The 15,777-nt window shown below is 36.7% G+C and overlaps 1 protein-coding gene across 1 annotated transcript; it reads left to right on the forward strand.

Annotated features, from left to right (window-relative positions):
- Positions 1-1,004: 1,004 nt before the first annotated feature.
- LOC138905725 (uncharacterized) lies at positions 1,005-1,328 on the forward strand. The gene has a single exon (XM_070194248.1). It carries the CDS (start codon positions 1,005-1,007, stop codon positions 1,326-1,328), a length of 324 nt encoding a protein of 107 aa, XP_070050349.1.
- Positions 1,329-15,777: the final 14,449 nt, after the last annotated feature.

A 15,777-nucleotide genomic window follows, 5' to 3' on the forward strand; every position in this document is an offset into this window, starting at 1 on the left:
GATTCTTTTTTCTTAAAATATTGACCGAAATCAAACTTGGCCTTTTAAGGCTAACTTAAAGAACCAAGTGTTCCGATTTCAACCCGAACACTTCCAAATCCGGAACCAACCATCCCGCAAGTTATAAATTATTAAAAACACATACGGGAAGTTTTTATTTTAGGGAACGGGGTTTCAAAAGTTAAAATGACCGGTTAGGTCATTGCACCGTTGAGGCCCGGAATCAAGGGATCCAACTTTGATTACTCAAATAATAGAAAGATCTGCTTAGCGGAAGAAAAGTCTATCAAGGCCACAAGCTAAGGAAAATCAACGGAAACTTCACCTTATTCTTAGAAAGAATCAATTTATGATTCCTTTCAAGGATCAACTCCCTTGGGTCTGTAATCTCTCAAGATTCACGTCAATCAAGAGTCAAGAAGGCCTCACTAAGTATCTATACATCTGTACCAGGATTGAAGCAGATATACTTTGAACGAAGCACTATCACACTTTTTGTTCTACTCCAAACAAGCATTGTAGTTCTATTTAGATCTGTTGTGTAATTATTGAGAGAAGAAAAAGAGATAAACATTGGTGAGATATTATATCAAGAAGAGAGAAGTGACATAGTGACTAAGCTATTGGTGTAAAGTTACATCAACTCCTTTGTAATCGAGAAATTTCAAATACTGAAAGAGAGAATCCGAACCAGTATAAAAATCCTCGAGTTTTTAATTCCTGCACTTTATTTCTGCTTTACTTTTATTCTGTTCTTATCTTCAGTCGACTAATTGGTAATTAGTCAACAATTTAGAATACAAAAAAAAATCGGCAATTCACCCCTCTCTTGTACTTTCAATTGGTATCAGAGCAGGTCTCATACTTTTTATATTTTGCTTAACAGCTTGTGAGAAAAGATCATGTCAAACCAAGTAACAATTGGAGCACTCTTTCAAGAAGGGACATCGCAAGTAAGGCTACCATACTTCAATGGACAACATTTCTCTCACTAGAAAGCGCACATGGAAATTTATGCAAAATCCTATAATGTCAAAGTATGGTGTGTCATAAAAAATAGGAACTATCCACTACCAGCAGCAGTTCAACCATCCGCTGATCCTGAAGATATAGATGAATACACAGACGAGCAAATGGCTGTAGTTCAAGTTAATGCTAAGGCACGATATGTTCTCTATAATGCTATAAGTGGAGAAGAGTATGACAAAATTTTGTGCTATGATACTACCAAAAAAATGTGGGACAAACTAGAAGTTACTTATGAAGGAACCAGCAAAGTGAAAGAAACTCGGATAAACATGTTGGTTCATGATTATGAACTCTTCTAGATGAAAGAAAGAGAATCCATTGAGGAAATATTTACAAGATTTAGCAAAATCATTGGCAATATAAAAGCCTTTGGTAAACCCTACTCAAGTGGCGATCAAGTTCGAAAAATCTTGAAGAGTTTGCCTACCACATGGCAGACAAAAGTAGTTGCACTCGAATCCCAAGATCTAAACAAACTTTCATATGATGAAGTACCAGGAGATCTTATAGCATTTGAGAAAACTCATCTCAAGAGAACAAATCAGGGAGAAAAGAAGAAAACAATTGCCTTCAAAACTACAACTGAAGGACCTGAAGATGATATTGATGATGATGCAAAAGCTCTTGAAGAAGAAATTGCCATGGTATCAAGAAACAAGAATGGATTGATGAGAAGATATAGAAACAAAAAAAAGGGAAGGATGTCATCTAGAGAACTAGGCAATATAAAGAACAATACAAAAATAATGGGAAATGCTTTGAATGTGGAAGGTATGGCCATGTTCAAGCTAAATGCCCTGAACTTAAAAGAAAAGTCTCCAGAGGATTCAACAAAAACAAATACTTCGGAAGTTGGAGTAATGAAGACAGTTCAGAACATGAGGAAGTATCAAACCTGTGTTTCATGACTATTTTGGAAAATGATATGAACAAGTATTCTGGCTGCTGGACTGATGAAGACACATCAGATGATGAAAGCAAAGAAGATATTGAAAATTGTTTCATGGCACGAGGTGAAACAAGCGAGGTAAGACCTATGACTGTGATAGAAATAGTGAATTGTAGGATATTATTGATCTCACCCTAAATGAGTCTCAAAAGATGTTGAATGAATTGAAAAGACTCAACAGGGAAAAGAAGGACTGGGAACATAATTTTGAAGTATATGAAATCGAAAGAGATTTACTTCAAGATGAGGTTCAGGAATTGCAAATGCAACTGAATGGCATGCGCAAATCCACCACTCACAGTTCTGTCAAGTCTAACCAGGCAAATTACAAGTCAACTGAAAAAGGACCAGCTAGAACTGAGTCCACAAGTACTAACACAAGTGATAGATCAAAAACTGGATCAACCATTGTGTGTCATTACTGTAACAAAGTTGGACATAAATATTCTTTTTATAGATTTCGTAAGTCTAATATTTCAGGATGGATTTCGAAACCCAAAAACAAACCTAATTCCAGTAGAACTAACCAGCAAGGACCCAAGCAAGCTTGGGGTACCTAAAAGAAGGTGATAATTCTATTTTGCAGGAATACCACAGAAAGAGTCGTAAAGGAAAATAGTATTTAGACAGTGCGTGTTCTAGTCACATGACATGTGAAAAAAACCTGTTCAAAGAAGTTACAAAAATAAACAGAGGAAGTGTCAAGTTTAGTGTTGATTCAGAAGGAAAAATAGTTGGCACCGGCATAATTCCATTCAACAACAATTGTGATATTACTTGAGTATAAGTCAGTTATGTGATTCATGATACAAAGTCAAATTCAAGAAAACAGTGTGTGCCATTGAAGATGAGTCAGGTAAAACAATACATCCAGGGAAAAGATATGAAAATGTTTATATTCTTGATGTCATTGAAAACTTAGATAGTCATATCTGTTTAGCATCCATATCTGATGATCTATGGTTGTGGAATAAGAAACTTAGTCATGCAAGCATGTATCTAATTGAGAAACTCTCCAAGCATGATTTAGTTATTGGCTTTCCCAAACTCAATTTTTCTAGAAATCATGAATGTGATGCATGCCAGATTGGTAAACAAACTAGAAACTCTTTAAAACATAAAGACATTGTGCCTACGACCAAGCCCTTACAATTGCTTCATATAGACTTATTTGCATCCACTAGAACTGCTAGCATTGGAGGTAAATGATATGCTTTTGTTATTATTGATGACTACTCACGTTTTACATAGGTGATTTTCCTATCTCATAAAGATGAAGCTTCGAAATATTTTGAGATTTTCTGCAAATGAGTTGAAAGAGAAAAAGGGTTTCTCATCACAACCATCCAAAGTTACCATGGAGAAGAATTTGAAAGCAGAGCCTTTGAAGATTTCTGCAACGATCAAGGATATGCCCATAATTTCTCAACTCCAAGATCACTTTAACAGAATGGAGTATTTGAGCGGAAAAATTGAACTTTACAAAATATGGCCGGGACATTGATATTAGAATATTCCATGCCAAATCACTTCTGGGCAGAAGCAGTAAGCACAACCTGCCGCATTCTCAACAGATGTCTTATAAGACTCATCTTGAAGAAAACTCTATATGAATTATGGAAAGGCAAATGGCCCAACATAGGCTACTTTATCTGTAAAAGAATCAGTGCATGTCATATTTGATGAAAATAATACTACGATCGAGAAAGGAATTATTGCAGCTGATGAAGATATCAGCCAAGAAACATCACACATAAGCAAGTCACAAAAATCAATGATAGCATAGACGCAGTCATAGAGTCGACTAGTGAACCTGCCAACAATTAACCTGAGCCACAGAAGGAGTCAACTACTCCTATGTTTGGAATGCGTTCAAATGACTGAAAAAGTGAACCAGAATATCCTCAAAAGTTTATCATAGGAGATCCAAGTGAAGGAATGAAAACCAGGGGGGCTCTTAAGAAGAAGGCAAATGTAGCACGCATCTCTCAAATCAAACCAAAGAAAGTTGAGAAAGCCTTAAAAGACTCCAACTGGGTACAAGCCATGCAAGAGAAACTCAATCAATTCGATAAGAATCAAGTCTGGGAACTGTTACCTAAGCCTGAAAATGCTGCCATAGTTGGAACCAAATGGCTTTTCAGAAATAAGCTGAATAAAGATGGAAAAGTAGTGCGAAACAAAGCTAGATTAGTAGCTCAAGGCTACTCACAGCAGGAAGGAGTTGACTAAGATGAAACCTTTGCTCTGGTAGCACGATTAGAGTCTATATGAATTCTTCCTGCATATACATCTTTTAAAGGTTTTAGAATTTTCTAGATGGATGTCAAAAGCGCCTTCTTAAATGGCTTTATTGATGAGGAGATGTATGTAAAATAACCTCATGGTTTTGAAGACTCACAATTCCTTACCGTGTGTATAAGTTGACTAAAGCTCTATATGGACTCAAACAAGCTCCTTGAGCTTGGTATGAAAGGCTTAGCTCATTTCTACTTGATCATGGTTTTACAAGAGGTAAAGCAGATACTACACTATTTATCAAAAGATCACCAGGAGGTAATCTTATTATCCAAGTCTATGTTGATGATATTATTTTTGAAAGTGCTAACCCTCTTTTGTGCAAGGAATTTGCTAATCTCATGCAAAGTGAGTTTGAAATGAGCATGATGGGAGAACTCACATTTTTTCTTGGACTTCAAATTCAACAATCTGAGGAAGGAACATTTGTATGTCAGACCAATTTACAAAAGAATTGATTCAAAAGTTCGACATGAGCAATGCTAAAGCAATTGGTACAACAATGAGCCCATCAACAAGTCTTGACAAAGACGAAAAGGGAAATCCAGTGGATAAAACGAAATATCGTGGAATGATTGGCTCTTTGCTTTACCTAACTGCTAGTCGACTATATATTATGTTCAGTGTGTATAAATGTGCTAGGTTTCAGTCAGTTCCTAAGGAATATCACCTGACAACAGTAAAGAGAATAATATGTTATCTCATCGGAACTGTTTTATATGGACTGTGGTACCCACAATCTAACAATTTTAAACTTGAAGTTTTTTCAGATTCTGATCTTGCAGGTGATAAGGAAGACAAGAAAAGAACCAGTGGAACATGTCTATTACTGGGAAAAGCATTAATATCCTGGAACAGTAAAAAAAAAACAAGGCTCAGTTGCATTATCCATAACTGAGGTAGAGTATATTGCCATCGGACAGTGTTGTGCATAATTACTATGGATGTCTCATCAAGTGGGTGACTATGAACTATCTTTTACACCTATTCAACTATTCTGTGACAATTCTAGTGCTATATGCCTCTCAAAGAATCCGGTACATCACTCTAGGGCTAAGCATATAGATATTAAGCATCATTTCATTAGAGATCATGTCATTAAGGGAGATATAGAGTTATCATTTGTTGGCACCGTTGATTAACTAGCAGACATTTTTACTAAGCCTTTGCTTGAAGATAGATTTTTCTCTTTAAGAGAACTACTTGGCATTATTTTGCTTGATCATAAAAATTAGGACTTATGTGTTAATTTTAATTCCAATGTGACTAATGTTTTTAGTTTTCTTTTCTTCTATAAGTACGCATTAATTGAGCGCCTTCGATTTCCCTCTCTTTTACCATCAATCACAACTTTCAAGAAATGAAAATCAATCAACATGTCCTTTCACTGACACCCTTTCCTTTTTCGTACTCAACCGTCGAATCCCTTCCTTTTAACCATCTGAACCATCTTTCCTATTCTTCATTGTTCTTATCGCTCAGAAACCCTTCTCCAAAAATCCTTCAATGGCAAAACACTCCAAGAATCCCTCTGCCTCCACCAGAAAAAGTAATCATTCCAAGGGAAAACCCTCTTCTCAGCCTCCATAACAATTAGACCTAGGGTCCGACCACTCCGAAGGGTTTGCCTCTTCTCAGGCAGAACCATCTGACCACACTCACCGAATAGGCGAAAAGCTCTTGGAAAAAGACCCATGGAAGACCCCCTGAATATTTTACCCCTAAGAAATCCAAGGTAGACCCCTCGAGTTCTCTAGAGTCAGACCTTAATTTTTGAGATACTCCAAATAGAGACTTCTTCGTTGCCCTCAAAGAAAAGCCTATTGCCCACGACAGAGTAATCGACCTTGACGACATGAAGGCCCTCCATTGTAAGGTAAAGGATCTGTTTGTTTTTCAAGGATGGTCAAATTTACTCTCCTTACCCCCTCCCAAAGTCTATGAATGTCACGACCCAACTGGAGGGTCATGACTAGCACCCGGGCCATACTTGCCGAGCACCAACGTACATTTTATCTAACCTTCCTTATTATCTTTAAGGGCCGACAAGATCAATATAAATAGTAGACATGGATCATGAACATCCAACAATGAAAGATAATGTCATGAACATACATAACATGGGACGACAAGACTGTCAAGAAACTATATATAAGGTACGAGCTATCATGATGCCATGAAAGACTATACAACAAAAATCAGCCGAAAAGGCATTCTAAACCATACATAAGTCGACACCTGTCTATGAGCCTCTAAAGGAACATAAGTGCTACAACATTGCCGGAACAGGGCCCCGACATACCCATAATGTCTATAACAAAAATGCATACCAAGACCACGGCAAGTCCGGAGAAGGGATCTCGCCAATAACCGCTGAACTGGACAGCCTACTGTGGTGGGGGAGCTACGTCTACCTGTCTATCAGGACCTGCAGCACGACATGCAGCGTCCACAAATAAAAAGGACGTCAGTACGAATAAAGTACTGAGTATGTAAGGCAGGAAAGCATAAGTGAGAACAGTAATGTAAACAGGGATAGAGAATATACAACCTGTGACATCTGGGTACCTCTGAGGGCTACTGACATGAAATACATGATACATACATATATATACATAAACTTTTAAAACATATGCCTTTGTGGGCATCACCATCATCATATCGTACCCGGCCTTAATAGGCTCGGTAAAACGTACCTGGCCATCATAGGGCTCGGTAGAATCGTACCCGGCCACGTGGAGCTCGGTAAAACCCAACTGATCAGTGGTTGCACAATAGGTGCCATACCCGGCCGACTATAGCGCGGCTCGGTAGAGTAAAATAGATACATATATATGATGCATGCTGGACTCATTGGAATCACATTTTGAACCTTTCGGAGTGACGTAAGGTCGGTATCCTTCGTACACGTTATTAGGATTAACTCTTCATCAAGAATCTTATAAGAATCAGGAACTACCAACAACATTGATAATATAAGAATAAGAGAAGTAACATCAATATCAATCGTTTCATAAGAAGGGCAGCAATGTAAGTACTGCTAGCTTCTAAGAGTAGAGTATCTTTGGGAGCTCGTTCATTACATTATGTACAATCGGAGTCGTGCAAAAGAATGAAGGGGATAGCCTAACATACCTTGTATATACTTCCCAACCTCAAGCTATGCAAATGTCACGACTCCTTAGTCTACAATAAGACAAATGACACAATCATTATCGTTTAAGCGTCGTAACTATTATGTATCGACCGCAACCTATTTTACGATGAAACGGACAGCACCTCCCCTATTTATATGACTTCCCACAAGTCAATACAATCACCAAACATCCCAAACAACATCATTAATAATCATATTGAGCCTCCAAAATAGTCCACCAACCAACAACATTACTACCAAGCCTTTCGATATATATTTCACAAGTTCTAGCTTCAACGACTTAGCTGCAACTTGGATAATCTTAAATATATATAGAGTAAGAGGTTCCTTACCTTTAAACAGAAATAACAAATCCAATTTGACCTTAATTTTCCACGAAATATCCCTTCAATTCTGCCACAAGAACAAGGAAGCGAAACTAGCAATTAATTCGGGTTTTTCGGCACTAGAATTACTTTAGAAGACTTGAAATCACCTAGGGTTGATATTAAAAACTTGAAGGAGTATTTACAGAACATAAAACACTTAAAACAACCTCCCACACGAGCTGGAACAACACAAAAATCAGCAACAACAAGAAGAACAAGAAACTTACTAGCGCCACGGGATTCCCGATATTTGATTTGTGTTGTTTGCCCTTTGTTTGGGTCTTGGATCATGAGAGAACCTTGAGAGACTGTTTTTAGGGTTATAAGGTCTGAATATACTGAAAAATAATGACTTAAAACGGAGTTGAGGTATCTTATATATATCCATATGTCTTAAACTGCCTATGTGGGCCCCATAGAGAGCTGCTTGGCGCACTCTCACGAAAATGCGAATATCTCTCTATTCCGAGATCGTATCGACGAACGGTTTAATGCGTTGGAAACTAGACTCATAGATATTCAATTTGATAGGTAGATCACCCCATAATTCCAAGCACATTGGGAGAAAAATGCAGTAACATTTGACCTAAAGTTTAAGTAAAATTATAAACCTAAGTTGCGACAACTTTTATCGACTTTTGTTTCATAACTCGCTTGACTTCAAGACTTATGATGCGGATATTATATGATTCAAATACATTAAAACAAGACCTCTTGGGACAATTAATCACCTCTAGTGTTACCCGAAAATACGGGTTACAACATCCTTGATTCGTTTAACTTCAAATACTTGTTAACCACTCTTATACACCCTTGTATCGTTTAAGACCAATAGGATTAACTTCTTATCATCTCAAAGATAATCTCTTCTTGGATTTACGTCGACTAACTTACGGCGTGATCTATGGTATGCGAATTTGGGTTGTAACACCCTCTCCCCCTTAGGAACATTCGTCCTCGAATGTAAGGGTTTATGGGGTGTCTAACTCATTGTGGATTCCGACGGAGATTTCCGGCTGAGTTTCCCCTATAAAATGGACACTAGCCAAACTTGCAAGCAGTTAAACCTAACCTATGGCCTTACAAGACTATACAAAGCATTATGGATATGTACATTATCTGCATATTACCATTTTGTATTAAAAAAAAGAGGGTTATGGGCTATCTAACATTCCTATCGTATTCTTCAATTGAATTGACTGACTAATTCATCTAGTTCATTGGTTGACAGGGTTAATATTGTTCATAAGAATCTGTCAAGCTCTTACTCGCCTATTCAAGCTAACCTAATGCCTATATGTCTATGGAATTAAGACTAACAAGAGCACATTTATAATTTCTGTAAATCAACCAAGCAAGGCAATTAGGTATATGTCTATCCTAGTTGCGAATTCGTTCCCCGATGCCCAGGTTCAAGAACTTGCTCTACTCAATCCTATGTGCAATGTGGAATTTTCACTTTCGAGTTCAATTCTAGATTTGTAGATAGTATTCAATTGGTGATCAAGCAATCAAATAATTAAGCACAAGATTGAATAAACAAACTAATATGATAAATCAAAAAAGCAAAATCAATATCCGAATAACAATAGTCACGAAGAACCACAACCTTAGAACATAAAATTTAGCTCCACATAGACATGGTAGCCAAACAACAAATAATATAATAAAACATAAAAATTACTAAGTTTGGTGGAAGAAAAGATGAAACCCGGCCTACACGGCGGCTCTGTGCTTTCCCTTCGTCCAAAATTACTCTAAAAAATGCCATCTTTCTTCGAAAATAGGTTTAAGACCCCTTTTATACGAGTTGGGGGTCGTGTAGGGATGAAATAACCTTGTTTCGGGAGAAATAAAAAAAGTCACGCACCACAACGTTCAGACCAACACCTAGCGCTAGCCCTGGCACATAAACCAATGAGTTTTTGCACGCTCCATTCCTTCTTTGCTTTCAATTGAATTTCCCTTCCCTTTTGTCTTTCATTTGGGGGGATAAACACCAAATGGTGTCCCCCTTGTCACCTTATTTTATTCTTTTGTTTTTCTTCATTTTAATCTTCCACGTTTTATTCAATGTTTCTCCAAATCTCTTCATCTTCACATCGCTTTATTCCTACACCGTTAAAATATGATATTAAGCATAAAGTAACATAATAGTACTCAAAAGACGATTAAAAGAACTAGAATGTGAGGCAATAATTGTAAAATATATGCATGTTTTGGCTGAACATCACCACCCCACACTTAAACATTGCTCGTCCTCGAGTCAACCAACAATTCACACTATTCTTGAGCACTTTATATTTACACCTTTGAAGCACACTACACCAATGACCATGGATGATAGCAGCAATTAAACTATAGTATATGTAATCACTTACACTTCCCTTTACTTATGCCATTCTTCAAAAATATTCAAACAAAGACAACGTGCTCACAACAATCCTAGCCTCAGAAACCGACTCAATGTTATAATTCACTCATGGCTTGAACACCCAACATCCTAGAGAAGTCTAATAATGTTACCTATCCCTCGTGAAACCATGTGCCCTCGCAACAAAAGCAAAGAGAGTAAGTTGAATCTACACATCTGAATCGCATGATCAAATATAGTTTAAGGACTCACTTGTATATAAAAGAAATCTCTCGCTCTCACAAAAGAAGTCACATGCATGTAATTGGTACCATAGACTTGCCTTTAATGTATATATCTACTAATGTGAGCTCACTCGATCTAAAATAATTAAGACTTTTTCATGGTTATAATGTGGGCTAAGGGATGGGTAGGATATATTTTAGGAATAGTGGCTAACCCTCCTAAGCACTTTATCACATCACTCAATCAATTTTAAACGCATATTTCCTCACTCCAACTTCAACTTCACATACAAGATCACCCCCATAAAATATTTCCTTTTTCTTTAAACACTATCGTCATTTACACTCTACTAGCAAAAATAAGATATTTATTCATCTACATTTTGTTTCTTTTTCTCTTTTGTAATTTTCACTAGTGGCATATTCTTTTACGAAATAAGTACACATTTCTTTCTTTTATTGGTTCCACTCAAAAGCCACCCCGCATTTAGTCCCTTCTTACTTTTTTAGCATTCAATTAAGAACAAAAAGGATATAAGCTTGTAATGTGGGTGCCAAATAAAATCTATAGGCCCAAAGGGGTTAACTAGGAATTATTTTTATTTATGGTAAGCAATAGGCTCAAAAAGATCAAGGAAAGCCTAAAATCATTTTTCAAACCAAGCATCCCCTAAAAGTTCGCTTCGACACACATACTGGCATGTTCTTGACAAAAGTATAATATATGGACTACACAAAAACTCACCACACATGGCACATGACTCACTAAGGATGGTCTCATTCCGACTCTGAACTAATGCAAGTATTCATGGAGCCACAAGATACTAAGAATTAAGCACAAAGTGAACATAAGTCAAGTAAATGAGACGTAGGCGCCACAAAACATGCTATCCAATTTATAAAGGCATCATGGTCAAATTTAAAACATAGGAAAGGTACAACACATGCCAAAATCCTAAATATGCTACTATCAAACAAGTAAGAGCGCCTAGGAATCTCATATTTCTTCATTTTATTCCCTAAAGTCCTACTCTTAAAAATTAAAAAATACTATACCCAGTTCAAACTACATCCCATGAAAAAGAACCGAGGCACAAAAAAAAACCACGGGAGATGATTACTACCTAAAAAAACAAAAAGACATACTTTTGTATTTTTTTTTTCAATTTTTTTGCTAGACTTTAATTCCATAAGAAAACTGTCTAGGAGATCCATCGTCAAGAAAAGTATAATATGTTTCAATTTTTTTTCATTTTTTTAATTCTAAAATTAATCACCTAAAATACTACACTACTATAAAAAACAAAAATACAACATTGAAAAACAATAAGAAAGTAACATACTAATATAATACTACTAATGACCTAAAGGAATTCTCCCACCCCATACTTAAAAGAGTCCATTGTCCCCAATGCATAAATAAAGTAAAATAAAATAAAATAATAAGGATGGACAAGAAACTCCCTGAAAGGCCAAATGCCGAAGTAATAACGGCTCACGGAGTACTCAGACTTCTCCCCAGGATGGTCCTTTATGCGGGTACCTCACACTAGTTCCAACCATCTGGCTTGCTTTTGCACACTTCCAGTGGCTTTTCTTCCTATGCTCAAAATCCTACAAAATAAAACAACACTACACAAATAATACAATAAGAAAAAAAAGAATCAAAACTAAAAGAAAGCAGTAAAGTTGGGTGCCTCCCAACAAGCGCCTAATTTAACGTCGCGGCATGACGTGAACCCATTTTTGCCTCCACCTCGTACTTATAAATTGAGCCCCTAATTTGGCTTCAAGCTTTCTGTTATGCTCCCGGAGCGGTGAGACAAATTTAATTGGGCCAAGAAACCAATATCGCATTCTATGCTTTTTGGCATTCGGATGAGGTATGTATCTAGGTCTTTCTGGCACGATAAATTAAAGAATGTAAGCACCCCGTTCCTCGTCCATTAGCTCCTCCAAAGGCTCAGATGACTCGATTTCCATGTCATCATCCAAACACAAAGTTAAAAAATGTATGGAATGGGGACGAATACGCCCTAACTCTAAAATTGTATTACTCTTTACATCCTCATATTTACATGCTCAAGAGTCTTCAAATATAACATTATTTGCTTCCTCACATGGCTCTAGTGTACTTTTCTAAACATGGGTATCATCAACAAAAATATGCTCGAATGATTGACTCTCCACTTTTAGCTCCCCAATTTGGCATATTAGCTCATTTTCAGCTTCACACAACTCATTACTATTTTGTTGTGCGTTAGACGCATCAACCTTTGTATTCAATTGAGCCTCTAAGTCGTGAATAGCAGTGCCAAATTTATCAATCTCTTGTCCCAATTCAGCTCTTCCTTCTATAGAGTATCTTATCTCATTTATAATTTCCTCACGTTGAGCATCAAATATTTTCAATTTTTCAGCTTGTTCTACTAGCCAAGTTTTGCTCAAAATCTCTTCTTTTTCAAAATTTTTCTCTTGCTGGAACTCGCTCTCTTCATTCAATTCTCCAGATTGGCCTTCATTCTTGTGATTGCTGCCCTCATTCTTTTCATATCTTTTTTGAGTTCATCCTGTTGCTCTGCTACTTGCCTCAAAATATCCCTAATATATGCATCGCGTTCCATATCCTGTACTTCATTGCCCCTATCAAACTCACAAACACTGTTAGAAAGATGATAATATGGTCTCAGAGAAGGATAAAAAGAATTAGGACAACCATTGACCACCTTGACCACCACATATATTACAAATATTCCACTCGAAAGATTGAGATTGTGCGCACAACTCGGTCCCGAGAACATTCTGACAATTTTTCGACCAGTGGGGTCCTCCACAATATGGACAAGGATCATCAAAATAAGAATAACTATCATTCGAACAATTTTCATTCAAATATGCCATGTTAAAATAAATAAATAAAATGCTAACTAAACTAAAAATATAAAAAAACCTGAATAGATAAAATATAAATGTTTAATCTAGAGAAATAGCTAATTCTAAGTCTCCGACAACGGCACCAAAAATGTGTTGCGGCCAAACGCACACGCAAGTATACACAGCCGTCAAGTAATAAAGTGACTAAAAGTCGGATGTCGAACCCACGTGGACTTGTGATTAACTATTAACTAAATTAGACTATCCTAATTATCTGAACAAAGATTAAAACTCAAAAGTAGTGATGCTAAAGTAACTAAACTAAAAAGAAAATAAATAATAGACATTGAACAAAGGAAGAATAGATTTTTATGTATCAATGTAATGAACACTATCTAGGGTTATGGGCTATCTAATATTTCTATCGTATTCTTCAATTGAATTGACTAACTAATTCATCTAGTTCATTGGCTGACAGGGTTAATATTGCTCATAAGAATCTGTCAAGTTCTTACTCGCCTATTCAGGCTAACCTAATGCCTATATGTCTATGGAATTAATACTAACAAGAACGCATTTATAATTCCTGTAAATCAACCAAGAAAGGCAATTAGGTATATGTCTATCCTAACTGTAAATTCGTTCCCTGATGCCCAGGTTCAAAAACTTGATCTACTCAATCCTATGTGCAATCTGGAATTTTCACTTTCGAGTTCAATTCTAGATTTGTAGATAGTATTTAATTGGTAATCAAGCAATCAAATAATTAAGCGCAAGATTGAATAAACAAACCAATATGATAAATCAAGAAAGCAAAATCAATATCCGAATAACAATAGTCATGAAGAACCACAACCCTAGAACGTGAAATTTAGCTCCACATAGACATGGTAACCAAATAACAAATAATATAATGAAACATAAAAATTACTAAGTTTGGTGGAAGAAAAGATGAAACCCGGCCTACACGGCGGCTCTGTGCTTTTCCTTCGTCCAAAATTACTCTAAAAAACGTCCTCTTTCTTCCAAAATAGGTTTAAGACCCCTTTTATACGAGTTGGGGGGTCGTATAGGGATGAAATAACCTTGTTTCGGGAGAAATAGAAAAAGTCACGCACCACAACGTTCAGACCAACACCTAGCGCTAGCCCTGATGCATAAACCAATGAGTTTTTGCACGCTCCATTCCTTCTTTGCTTTCAATTGAATTTCCCTTCCCTTTTGTCTTAGATTTGGGGGGACTAACACCAAAGGGTGTCCACCCTTGTCACCTTATTTTATTCTTTTATTTTTCTTCATTCTTTTCTTCCATATTTTATTCAATTTTGCTCAAAATCTCTTCATCTTCACATTGCTTTATTCTTACACAGTTAAAATATGATATTAAGCATAAAGTAATATAATAGTACTCAAAAGACGATTAAAATAACTAGAATGTGAGGCAATAATGGTTAAATATATGCATTGTTTGGCCGAACATCACCCTAGTTCTAGGAAAACACATTGTTCTTGATTATGCCATGTTTGACTAAATAAGTGCTCTAACATTTCAAAAATACATGGATTGAAGATTTTGAAATTACCTTTGATCAATCAAAGCGCTGTATAGCTGAGCGTCCCTCTTATTTCTTCCCTAACCAGTTAGGTCCCAGTGATGCTAGTTTCGAAACCCGAGTTCTGGCCCACATTGTTACAACTACTCTTCTTCCTCGCACTGGCTCATTCTTCACTTTCTCTCAATGAGACATCTTTCTTGTCTATTGTCTAGTAACCAAGCTTAAGGTCAAACTGTCCTCATGGGTTATAAATTTTATGGTTGAAAGAGTTGATGACCCCATTAGTCTACCTTATGGTGTGGTTATCACCCATCTCTTGGAAGCCCACAACATCTCTAATCTCAAAATACCCTTTTGTCTCTGTCTCCAAATCCTACAACTCTAGAGCCTTTGCCAGTATGAGGTATGTGTGTGTTAATGGTTCTTGGGTGAAGAAACAAGAGGGAGAAATCAAGAATATTCATCCTGATTCAAAGGTCTAAGCCTCTGGTTCCCATTATAGTGTAAGTGATCCTGATCGTATAGAAAAATTAACTGTTATTGATAACAAGCTGACCATCATCAAGGACCGTCCTGCTGTAACTCAATCAACTGTTGGGGGTATACATGGTCCGATGTTTCGAAGATAAGGGTCAAAATTCTCAAGCTAGCAGAAAACGCAGTCAAAGCCTTCAAGGAAGTACATGACATGATTGATGGGGTTACATTTTCAGCAAATGCCAGCTTTGATCGTCTGAAGAAGGCGAGTTGCAATACTCGCACTTATTTCTCGAGTCATTAGTTGTGGATGTTTCAGACAATATTTTGTTATTTTTGACTGGATAACCAGTCGTTGGATGTTTTCTTTGTTTTTGCTAAACTCTGCATGCTTATAATTGCCTATATTTGCTTATATTTCCATAAATTTCTTGTATCTTTTTATTAATATATACATGCGAATATCCCCTC

The sequence above is a fragment of the Nicotiana tomentosiformis genome, chromosome 2, assembly GCF_000390325.3.
Source record: "Nicotiana tomentosiformis chromosome 2, ASM39032v3, whole genome shotgun sequence".
Classification (NCBI taxonomy): domain Eukaryota; kingdom Viridiplantae; phylum Streptophyta; class Magnoliopsida; order Solanales; family Solanaceae; genus Nicotiana; species Nicotiana tomentosiformis.